The sequence below is a fragment of the Oncorhynchus mykiss genome, chromosome 16, assembly GCF_057628025.1.
Source record: "Oncorhynchus mykiss isolate SJ-2025 chromosome 16, ASM5762802v1, whole genome shotgun sequence".
NCBI classification, from domain to species: Eukaryota; Metazoa; Chordata; class Actinopteri; order Salmoniformes; family Salmonidae; genus Oncorhynchus; species Oncorhynchus mykiss.
In genome coordinates this window covers 18,633,721-18,646,713 of record NC_143037.1, presented here as the reverse complement: position 1 = coordinate 18,646,713, position 12,993 = coordinate 18,633,721, and the positions used below count along the sequence as shown (strand labels likewise).

General features: G+C 41.5%; 1 protein-coding gene across 1 annotated transcript; it reads left to right on the top strand.

Annotated features, from left to right (window-relative positions):
* The first annotated feature begins 389 nt into the window (after positions 1–389).
* Positions 390–12,726, top strand: tap2t (transporter associated with antigen processing, subunit type t, teleost specific). Its single transcript, NM_001124243.1, is given in 12 exon segments — positions 390–435; positions 907–1,460; positions 1,646–1,760; positions 1,926–2,056; positions 2,311–2,516; positions 4,573–4,770; positions 4,977–5,105; positions 5,209–5,397; positions 8,345–8,518; positions 10,613–10,772; positions 11,049–11,185; positions 11,456–12,726. Coding segments are annotated over 11 exon segments (2,142 nt in total). The 5' UTR covers positions 390–435; positions 907–949; the 3' UTR covers positions 11,648–12,726.
* The last annotated feature ends 267 nt before the right edge of the window (positions 12,727–12,993 follow it).

Genomic DNA, 12,993 nt, shown 5'->3' with positions numbered 1-12,993 from the left:
ATCTCCTCGCTTCTTCTCAAAACCCATTGGATGAAAATATCAGCGGTCCCGCCCCCCTGACATTGTCTTCCAAAGGATTTTGAGGAGTCGATGAGAGAGGACGCGAGGTTATCGAATTTGAGAATTGTTCCAAGGAAAAGCGAATGATATTCTCCCAAAGCTAAATATTTATATTTACATTATTTTATATGTACTTTTCAAGTTGTCCGTTACAAAGCTATAGTAAAATGTTGTTGACAGAGAGGCTAGGACTGGAGTAGGCTAGACACTTCAACCGCTCGCTCACAGAGACATTGTTGTTCCGGTGGTCAGTAGAAAGGGAAAGTAAAAGTATCCAAGTACCTTACCTTACTTGGTAACGTTAACCTGCTGCACGAAAACAATCAATCAAATGTATTTATAAAGCCACTTTTACATCAGCCAGCAAAGACGATGGTAAGAATATTGTTAGCTTTTCTAAGAAAGTAGAGTTATGCAGGTCGATTGTCAATGTAGACTACCAAATACGTTTTCTGACTTCATATGACTAAACTAGCTGTCTATTGCACTACAGTCTCCATAGATTTTATGATGGGCATGCCATGGGCCCTATCTTTTTCTGAAACTCCCGGTCTTCCATGTATGCATTATACTATATTATAAACTGGGTGGTTGGAGGTTTACTTTGCGTTGTGCTTAAGAACAGCCCTTAGCCGTGTTATATTGGCCATATACCACACCCCCTCGAGCCTTATTGCTTAATTGTATTACTATACAAATGTTATACTATACATTCAGAAATATATACTGCCCATGTGTCTTGTGTGCTCATTATGGATATTCATATCATGCATGTAAAGGCATTGCTATTGTTACGTTAATAATGAGCACCATATCGACATACCTGTTTATTTTTTTTCTTTCCAGGATAAGCACAATTGAGATACTGCTGTAACTCTATCTATTGGCCATGGCTCATTTAAAAACATATGGGCTGGTCCTTCTCTATGACCTAGTGCTGTGGGGGGCACTGTGGACTGGGTTAGTGCTACTTGAGTTCTCCAGTAGTGGAGGACTGGTGGGGTTATGGGCCTTTGGAGCCCTAAGGTGGGCATTGCACCACTCAATCACCCTGGTGCTTTCTGAAGGAAAGCCACAGCCAGTGCGGAGGAGATGGGTGGCAGTGCTCTGCCTCTTACCTCCTGTGTTTGAAAGTGGACGTATGGTCATGGTGCCGGCATCGACTGCCAACGACCTGGGTCTGGTGCCTGGCCCAAGCATGGTGGTCTTGGCCCTGGTATCCTCCACTGTGGCCTGCCTGGCATGGGAGCTGGGCTTCCCTGATGATGGAGGGAACCAAGGGAAGGAGAAGAAGAGGAAACAGGAGGCCAGGGCACAGTTGATGAGGATGGTGCGATACTGCAAACCAGACACCCTCTACCTGGCTGCAGCCTTCCTCTTCCTCAGCCTGGCTGTCATCTGTGAGTATAGCGTTGTGTAAAAGTAATTTCAAATGTGCATATCAAGCACATGCGTTCGTTTGTATTCTGTTATCAATTGTTTTCAAGGAATTTGTTGAGCTAGTTATTTTTGAGCTATAATTAATCTTACTTACGCCAACCTTTCCAGTGAACCGTTTTTGATCGAGCCAATCTTGTTGTTGCAGGTGAGACGTTTATCCCTTACTACCAGGGGAAGGTCATTGATACACTGAGTGGTCAGTACCAGCACAACAGCTTCATGTACGCCATTGGAGGCATGGGACTCGTCTCACTAGGAAGGTACACAGGTTTCGCTTCCTCTTTTAGTTTCTCCACTTTTTCCTTTGGTTGTTTCCTCTCCTCTGTGTTTTGATTTATCTGTGAATAAACAGAGAGAAGAACGATATACCCTTCTGTGATTGTTGATTGACCTGTCTGTGACCGTTCTGTGGTTTTTCCCCTCAGTGCTCTGTGCTCAGGCCTGCGAGGGGGCTTGTTCATGTGTAGCCTGTCCAGACTCAACAAGAGGATGAGACACATGCTGTTCCACAACCTGGTACAACAGGACATACCCTTCTTTGAGGAGAACAAACCAGGTGAGATGATGTACACAGGAACATCCCACTGGGTGAACCAACGTGGAATTGACGTCTGTGCCCAGTGGGATGGGTATTATATCATCGAGGTAATAGAATGAGAGCAAATATTGTCATGCCATGTCCTATTCGCTTGTTTTGGTGGCATGTGATGTGATCTCTATCCTTACTCACAGATGATTCTGGTATAAATATTACAGCTCTTCCACCATTATAATCCAATTGATTTAGGAATGATGTCCTTCCTCCCACAGGAAGCCTTGTCTCACGCCTCGGCTATGATGTGGACAAGATGGGACGCTCTGTGGCTCTGAACAGTAATGTGCTGGTGCGCAGCCTGGTGAAGACGGCTGGTATGCTATTCCTGATGCTGGGCCTGTCCTGGCAGCTCACCCTGCTCACCATGGTGGAGATGCCCCTCCTCACCCTGCTGCAGACCAAATATAACACATACAACCAGGTAACAACACCCAAACACCTACACCATTATACGTCCAGATAGACACAACAACATCCAAACACCTACACCATTATACGTCCAGATAGACACAACAACATCCAAACACCTACACCATTATACGTCCAGATAGACACAACAACATCCAAACACCTACACCATTATACGTCCAGATAGACACAACAACATCCAAACACCTACACCATTATACGTCCAGATAGACACAACAACATCCAAACACCTACACCATTATACGTCCAGATAGACACAACATCCAAACACCTACACCATTATACGTCCAGATAGACACAACAACATCCAAACACCTACACCATTATACGTCCAGATAGACACAACAACATCCAAACACCTACACCATTATACGTCCAGATAGACACAACAACATCCAAACACCTACACCATTATACGTCCAGATAGACACAACAACATCCAAACACCTACACCATTATACGTCCAGATAGACACAACAACATCCAAACACCTACACCATTATACGTCCAGATAGACACAACATCCAAACACCTACACCATTATACGTCCAGATAGACACAACAACATCCAAACACCTACACCATTATACGTCCAGATAGACACAACAACATCCAAACACCTACACCATTATACGTCCAGATAGACACAACAACATCCAAACACCTACACCATTATACGTCCATATAGACACAACAACATCCAAACACCTACACCATTATACGTCCAGATAGACACAACAACATCCAAACACCTACACCATTATACGTCCAGATAGACACAACAACATCCAAACACCTACACCATTATACGTCCAGATAGACACAACAACATCCAAACACCTACACCATTATACGTCCAGATAGACACAACAACATCCAAACACCTACACCATTATACGTCCAGATAGACACAACAACATCCAAACACCTGCTGCCAGATGGACATAACAACAGCCAAACACATAAAATATAATAGGGGAGCGTGGGGGTAAGTTGAGCCAAATAGGTAATTTGAGCCACTCTGGTTTCTTGGAAACCATACACAGATGTAATAATTTGACCAAATATTTAGGAAGAGGTCATCATTTCATGGAGTCTGTGAAGGAAGAAACCACACGGAACAAGTGGTAAACAAGTTAGGCCCAAAAAAAAGGATTTTCACCCCGTGAATTTATTGTGTTATATGATACTTGTATCTAAACCAAAGTAGATCATTTTAAGATTGTACTATACATCAGTTGGGGTCTCTATAAGCTTCAATATGAAGTCCTAAATTAGGCATCCTTGTATCTGTGTGGGCCAATATAGTCAAAATGCTTGCCTTGGGGTATGTTGAGCCAATGGCCATGGGGAAATTGAGACAATGGTTGAGCCAATGGCAAGTTAAGCAAATTGAAGTGTTTTCTTCCATGGCATAATGCAAGGCATTGTTGTTGGGATATGAGGTAACAACAGGGCCTGGCCTATGTTAAAAGTGTCAAAAAAGTACAAAGTGTTTGTTAGGTGTTAAGCCAGTGTTAAAAGACTTAAAATGATTAAAATACAAAAAAATGATTGTGTTTGGGGAAATAAAGATATACATGGTTTTAAAAAGGTAGAGGTAATATTTCAATCAGTACAGAAATTTGTAGGTGGCTTAACTTACCCTGTCCCGTGACTCAACTTACCCCAAACCCGGGGTAAGTTGTGCCAAGAGACCATTTTTTCAGGACAAGTGATGTTTTCAAACCTGTAATGTTTACATGAATTCTGATTATTTCCAGGGACACACAACATCCTAAAATATATGTCGATATCTTTTTAGAAAGAATACAGAATACATATTTCCCTTGACGGAGTGATACTGGCTCAACTTACCCCATTCTACCCTACCTACAGCTAGAACAACACCCAAACACCCATGCAGCTATAACTCTGACAGCAATGCAGACTAAATAAAGACCAAATATAGAAAAGTAATGGGATTATTGACTGGTTAGTGATAGATGCTTGTAGAATTATGATTGATTGATTAATTGACTGACTGACTGACTGCTACCACCCAACAGGAGTTCATTAAGCAGCTGCAGGACTGCCAGGCCCAGATCAAGGAGCTGGCATCCCAGGCCATTGGGGCGGTGAGAACGGTTCGCAGCTTCAGAGCTGAGGAGAAGGAGCAAGATAGGTACAACCAAGCACTGGAGAGGATGTACAAGGTCCAGGAGCACAAGGGCATCATCAGTGCCGTCCACCTTTTACTGAGAAGGGTAAAAATTCAACTAATGATAACTCTAGGATGTTTGAGACACCTGGGTGCTGTAAATAACATGGAGATGTAGTCTATCTCACATGATGTGTCTGTTCCTCCCTACATCCCTACACACTGAAGACCTTTAACTTGTATACAGTACTCTATATACGTGACGTGTTCCTGTATCCAATACCCCTCTGTGTCTTTTCTCTGTCTGGCCAGGTGGTGACAGTGGGCCTAAAGGTGGCCATGCTGTTCCTGTGTCGGAGGCTCATCTCGGCTGGCCAGCTGAGCATTGGCAGTGTGCTGGCTTTTGTCCTCTTCCAGAAAGACATGGTGACCAATATGAAAGTGAGTAAGCAAATGAACCACCAGCAGGCGTTTGAATTCTCAGGTCATTGTTCTGGAATACCTGATGTGAAACTGACTGAAATGTTTTCTTTGTTGTTGTCAGCAACTTGTGTATGTCTTTGGAGACATGCTGTGCACTGTCGGGGCGGCAGCCAAGGTGTTCACATTTCTGGACAGAAAGCCAGACCAGAAAGAAGCAGGAGAGCTGGCTCCTGCAAAGCTTCAGGGGAAACTTGCTTTCTACCATGTCAGCTTCTACTATCCCTCACGCCAAAATACACCCGCACTGAAGGTAAGCATCTATTCATAGGATATGAGCTGTTATGAAAGATTGTATCAATATTCAAAAAAAGCGTAATGGCCCTGCTATTTTCATGGATTTACCGATACCATTACATCTTTTAGTAGGGAGACTTGTCTTTGAACCAGCACATTTTTTAAAATGTAACTATTGAAATATACAGTGCATTCTGAAAATATTCAGACTTTTCCCACATTTTGTTATGTTACAGCCTTATTCTAAAATGGATTAAAAAAATAATTTCCATCTCATTAATCTACACACAATACCCCATAATGACAAAGCAAAAACAGGTTTTTAGAAATGTTTGCAAATGTATATAAACCCCCCCCCTGGAAATATTACATTTACATAAGTATTCAGACCATTTACTCAGTACTTTGTTGAAGCACCTTTGGCAGCGATTACAGCCTCGAGTCCTCTTGGGTTTGACATTACAAGCTTGGTACGCTTGTATTTTGGGTGTTTCTCCCATTCTTCTCTGCAGATCCTCTCGAGCTCTGTCAGGTTGAATGGGGAGAGTCACTGCACAGCTATTTTCAGGTCTCTCCAGAGATGTTCGAATGGGTTCAAGTCCGGGCTCTGGCTGGGCCACTCAAGGACATTGAGACTTGTCCCGAAGCCACATCTGCCTTGTCCTGTTGGAAGGTGAACCTTTGCCCCAGTCTGAGGTCCTGAGCACTCTGGAGCAGGTTTTCATCAAGGACCTCTCTGTCCTTTGCTCTCTTCATCTTTCCCTCGATTCTGACTAGTCTCCAAGTCCCTGCCGCTGAAAAACATCCCCACAGTATGATGCTGCCACAACCATGCTTCACCGTAGGGATGGTGCCACGTTTCCTCCAGATGTGATGCTTGGCATTCAAGCCAAATAGCTCAATCTTAGTTTCACCAGACCAGAGAATCTTGTTTCTCATGGTCTGAGAGTCCTTTAGGTGTCTTTTGGCAAACTCCAAGTGGGCTGTCATGTGCCTTTTACTGGCCACTGTACCATAAAGGCCTGATTGGGGGAGTGCCAGCAGGGATGGTTGTCCTTCTGGAAGGTTTTCCCATCTCCACAGAGGAACTCTGGAGCTCTGTCAGAGTGACCATCGGGTTCTTGGTCACCTCCCTGACCAAAGTCCTTCTCCCCCAAATGCTCAGTTTGGCCGGGTGTCCAGCTCTTGGTGGTTCCAATCTTCTTCCATTTAAGAATGATGGAGGCCACTGTGTTCCTTGAGGACCTTCAATGCTGCAGAAATGTTTTGGTACCCTTCCCCAGATCATTGCCTCGGCACAATCCTGTCTCTGAGCTCTACAGACAATTCCTTTGACCTCATGGCTTGGTTTTTGCTCTGACATGCACTGTCAACTGCTTATATAAACAGGTGTGTGCCTTTCCAAATCATGTCCAATCAATTGAATTTACCACTGGTGGACTCCAATGAAGTTGTAGAGACATCTCAAGGATGATCAATGGAAACCGGATGTACCTGAGCTCAATTTTGAGTCTCATAGCAAAGGGTCTGAATACTTATATGAATAAGGTATTTCTGTTTTTTACTTTTTATACATTTGCAAACAGTTAATACCTGTTTTTTATTTCTCATTATGGGTATTGTTTGTAGCTTGATGAGGATTTTTTTTTGAATGTAATCAATTTTAGAATACAGCTGTAAAGTAACAAAATGTTGAAAAAGTGAAGGGGTCTGAATACTTTTCGAATGCATTGTACCTTATGTCTGTTGGCCAAGCACTTACAGTGCCGTAAGAAAGTATTCAGACCCCTTGAACTTTTCCACATTTTGTTGTGTTACAGTCTGAATTTATAATGGCTTAAATTGAGATTGTATATCACTGGCCTGCACACAATACCCCATAATGTGAAAGTGTAATTATGTTTTTAGACATTTTTGAAAAGCTGAAATGTCTTGACCCAAGTAATCAAACCCTTTGTTATGGCAAGCCTAAAACGTGGGCTTAATAAAGACCATAACAAGTTGCATGGACTCACTGTGTGTGCAATAATCGTGTTTTTATTTAGTTTTGTTGTTACTCCAAAATACTAACCTAATTAACAGAGTGAAAAGAAGGAAGCCTGTACAGAATACAAATATTCCAAAACATGCATTCTGTAACAAAGAAATTAATTTTATGCCCAAAACAAAACATCACTGAGTGCTACTCTTCATATTTTCTAGCATGGTGGTGGCTGCATCATGCTATGGGTATTCTTGTCATCGGAAAAGACTAGGAAGTTTTTTTATGATAAAAATAAACGGAATAGAGCTGAGCACAGTCAAAATCCTAGAGGAAAACCTGGTTCAGTCTGCTTTCCAACAGACATTGGGAGACAAATTCACCCTTCAGCAGGACAAAAACCTAAAACACAAGGCCAAATATACTGGAGTTGCTTCCCAAGACAACATTTAACGTTCCTGAGTGGCCTAGTTACACTTCTGACTTAAATCGGCTTGTAAATCTATGGCAAGACTTGAAAATGGCTGTCTATCAATGATCAACAACCAACTTGAGTTTGAAGAATTCAAAAAAGAATAATGTGCAAATATTGCACAATACAGGTGTGCAAAGCTCTTTGAGAGACTTACCCAGAAAGCTGTAATCGGTGCCAAAGGTGATTCTAACATGTATTGACTCAGGGGGTTGAATACTTATATAATCAAGATATATTCATGTTTTCTTTTTTTTAATCTTTTTTTTTTATTTTTTACCAATGTTCGGATTTTTCTTCCACCTTTTAATATTTTGCGTAGAACGTTAGCAAAAATGACACAATTAAATCAATTTTAATCCCACTTTCTAACACAACAAAATGTGGAAAACGTCAAGGGGTGTCATTACTTTCTGAAGGCACTCTATTATCTTCCTGCCATGCTTGCCTGTATCTGCAATAATTTCCAGTATATCGTTGGTTAAATGTCTCTAACCATCTATCTGCCAGGCTGTGAGTCTGGAACTGCATCCGGGGAAGATGACAGCGCTGGTGGGGCCCTCTGGTGGCGGGAAGAGCTCCTGCGTCAGCCTGCTGGCAAGGTTGTATGAGCCCAAGGAGGGCCAGGTGCTGTTGGATGGACAGCCCCTGCACTGCTACCAGCACCAGTACCTGCATCAGAAGGTACAGACAGGAAACCCGCCATGTCCAATAATGTGCTGTAGTACTTTAGCACGTTGATAGGGCTCTGCTTTCCATAATCCTTTATACATGTGTGAACAACCGTTATGCAAACTAGGACTGTTCAGCTCACTCCCTCTTTATTTTATTTAACCTTTATTTAACCAGGAAGAGCTCATTGAGATTAAAATCTATTTTTCAAGAGCACCCTGGCCAAGATAGGCAGCACCAAGTCATTACAAAAAAAATTACAGACAGACAACATGAAAAACTACAAGTAATCTAGTAAAAACCATTGAATTCACAAGAGTATAAAACAGCAAATTAAAAACATTGACAGGTCAGGGAATCAGCCTCAAAATCCTTCATCAGTGATTTAAAAACACCAATCGGGACAAGTTCTTCCAGTTTAAAAGTATTTTGTATGGTGTTCCAAGACGATGGCGCAGAGTACATAAAAGCCCTTTTACCAAATTCAGTTCGGACATTTGGAACAGTTAACAGGATAAAGTCAAGCGAACGAAGAGAGTACCCACCACATTTCTGAACAATAAAAATGCACAAATAAAAATGTAATAAACCCAAAATGGCTTTGTAAATAAAAGTATACCAGTGACTGAGCCTACGAGTGACTAGAGAAGGCCAGCCAATACAAAGTGCAGTAAGGTTTTGCAGTTTAAAATAAATCTCAAAGTGCCATGGTAAAGAGTGTCAATTGATCTCAAACACTGAGCGGAAGCATTCATATATAAAATATCCCCATAGTCTAGTAAAAGCATAAATGTAGCCTCCTTCTGGCTTCAAAAGAAAAACAGGCCTTATTCCTAAAATAAAATCCCAATTTCAGCTTCAATTTTTTTGTAAGCTGTTGAATATGCCATTTAAAAGTGAGGCCGTCATCAATTAAAATTCCAATATATTTATATGAGGTTACAACCTCAATCTCCTTGCCCTGACAGGTAGTAATAGGTGAAAGGTTCAGAGTTCTATTTCTTGCATTAGAAAACACCACTAGTTTAGTTCTCTCAGTATTGAGGATAAGCTTCAATTGACACAAGGTATGTTGAACAGTATAAAAAGCAGTTTGCATGTTCTGGAAAGCTTTTGTAAGAGACGAGGCACAACAGTAAATAACAGTATCATCAGCATAAAAATGAAGTTGTGCATTTTGGACATTTTTGTCTAAATAATTTATTTAAATAGTGAATAAGAGAGGACCAAGTACAGAGCTTTGGGGCACACCATTCAAGACAGACAATTTAACGGACATAAGCCCATCAAATTGAGTGCACCGAGTTCTATCAGACAGATAGTTATCAAACCATGCAACTGCATGCTCCGAAAGACCTACACTCGACAATCTCTGCCTTAGTATAGCATGATCAACTGTATCAAAAGCCTTAGAGAGATCAATAAAAAGTGAGACACAGTGCTGTTTTTTGTCAATGGCTTCAGTGATATCATTTAAAACCTTCATGGCTGCTGTAATTGTGCTATGCTTCTTCCTGAAGCCCGATTGGTACATTGATAAAATAGAGTTAGTAAATAAAAACTATTTTAGCTGTTCACTCACAAGGGTTTGAAATCAGCTGCCAGATTTAAAAAGCAGGGATCTAAAAGATCAGGACCTGCAGGCTTTCTCTGATCTAAGGATTTCAGGGCTTTATGTTCCTACCTACCACCTGCACTGAGAATGGCAAAAAGCTAAAAGTTCGACCAGCTCTCACTGGTTCATCCACACAGGGTTGTACAGAGACAGAGGACACTGAATCAAACAGCCTACCAGATGATACAAAGTGCTCATTGAAACAATTCAGCATTTCAGTTTTGTCATATATAGCAACAGAGTCCTTCAAAACACATTACGGTAATTCATTAACATTACTGTTACCAGACATAGACTTAATAGCTTTCCAAAACTTTCTAGGGTCATTCAGGTCATCAGTGGTAACAGACATAAAATATTCAGACTTGGCCATCCTGAGAAGAAAAGAACACTTGTTTCGTGTCATATAGACATACCATGTGACTTGTTCAATTGTTTTTAATATGTTTTTAAACCAAACATCCCCAATGATTATCTCTCTTTGAGGTAAGATGGCCCTGGTGTCCCAGGAACCAGTGCTCTTCTCTGGATCTATCAGACACAACATAGAGTACGGCCTCGTGGGATGCACCCTGGAGAAGGTGAAAGAGGCTGCGAAGAGCGCCAACATCCACGACTTTATTTGTACGCTGGAACAGGGCTACGACACAGGTAGATAGTGATGGGTCATCTTGTGGCCATTGTATTGACAATATTCATCAGATTTATTAATTGACAAGCATTGTATTTTCTGTAGAGGGGCTGTTCTGCCTTCATAAAAGCCTGCCAAAAAGACTAACAAAGTTAGCATGTAAGGTGTAAGACTGGAACAACCGGTTGTACAATGCTTGAGGGAGGAATCTGCTGTGTGTCGTATTGTGAGTTACAGGCCTATCTGTCTGTGTAGCTACCAGCTGGCCTAGCACTAATGTCCTGTGTATCTCTCAGATGTAGGTGAGTGTGGAGGGCAGCTGTCTTCTGGACAGAAGCAGTGCATCGCCATAGCCAGAGCTCTGGTTCGAGAGCCACAGGTCCTAATTCTGGACGAGGCAACCAGCAGCATGGACATCAACACACAGCATGCGGTACACATTCAAGACCTCTATAGCACAACAATATTACATGATTTTCATGTCTAACGTAAAACATAGAACTAAACCAACTGCAAAATGAACCTGTCTAACTACAACAGACTACAGACTCTGAATCTTTTTTAGGAGTCAGAATTGGACTTATGCAGGAACAACTCTGGGTCCTAGGTATAGCCTATAACCAGGACCCAATATTGTCATAGAAACTAAATCTAATAGCTTCAGTAACATGATGTCAATAGGGTTCTTAATGCTCTCTCCCAGGTGCAGGGCGTCCTGGCAGGCTCAGTGGGCCTGACAGTGTTGGTGGTGGCCCATCGGCTGCAGACTGTGGAGAAGGCTGACCACATCATCTTCATGGAGGGCGGGGAGGTGGTTGAGCAGGGCACACACCAGGAGCTCATGGCTAGCAAGGGGCGCTACCATCGGCTCAAAGAGAAACTCTTTGAGGACTGATTAGGAATCACACAGCTGTCAGAGAGAGAGAGAGAGAGAGACCCACACAGAATACTTCCATTTATGAGAAGTGAAAATGTTGATTGAACTGCACACTCTATCACGAGGCATGTTTCCATAGACACAGGTTTATTCGACAAAAGCAATGCCGCAAAAAATATTCTTTGTTGGTCTGACGTCATTACGTAATCGACACAACTACATGGTTGTTAAAAAACGACCAACTAAGCATATCCAAAATTAACCGTGTGTATCTATGGTTAAATGGATATGCGCCCTAAGCAGGCAATTGTCGCATCTATTCTCTATTCAAACTTAATAGAAACATAGCTAATGATACTCAATGATCAGACCTGAATATGACGCATGTTAATAGTTTTTTTTACTGCAAGAAATCCACATATATCTATTTTCAATGCTTTGATTCACAATCAAATAAAAATGTGATGTTTTTTTCAGTGGCACTGAAATGTTAAAATTAAAGAACAAGTTTGTGAACACTGAAAATTAGTTTTAAAAATATATGTATAATATATATAATAAACATCTTTGAAAATGAGTGCAAAGGTGATCCGTGTTCGGTTCGTTCAATCAATATCTGAATGTAAACAACTAAGAAGGATAATCATTTAGATTGCATAAATGTATTTTTCTTATGTCATCCATAATATTGAATGAATGCACAGCGATAGAGGAACTGCAAAAGAATACGTGTGCTAGCTGTTTTCAGAGTAAAATCTACAGTATGTGAATATCTGATGTTACCTGACCCATCGCTCCAGCTAGCTAGCTTTTACCAGGTTAGTTATAAATAAGGGCCACCAGCAAGTAATGTAAATTAGCTGCCTTCAATGCTTGTTGGCTTTACTGGCAGACAAGAGAAGGAGCTTATATTAAAAGGCTAAATCTAGCTAGCAACATCATTCACATGTCATTCACATATTTAGATTATTTAGAATTTTTTGGGGCTTGCCTGTTTTGCATGTTATTTTGGCATGAGTACGTGTAACATATCAGTTTGCAAACAATGTAAAAAATATATATCATTGAGTTAATAAAGCTGCATACAAACATGGTCACTTTTTTGTTTTCTTGATTAAGGCAGCTCCAAAATGCAGGTGTTTCAGCCTAGCTCAATGCTTTCTGTGGTGGTGGGGCAAGCCAGCAGAAAATACAGAGCGCTGCGGCGTGATTGGTGTTCTGTCACTCATGGGGACACTACGTCACTGCCAGGTCCAAGGGTAGAGTTCTAAAATTCTAGCCCCTTGGGTGCTGCCATAGAGTTACATTAGAAGTGCCCATCCAAGAAGGCTCAAGGTTATTGGCCACAGATAAAATGACGTCAA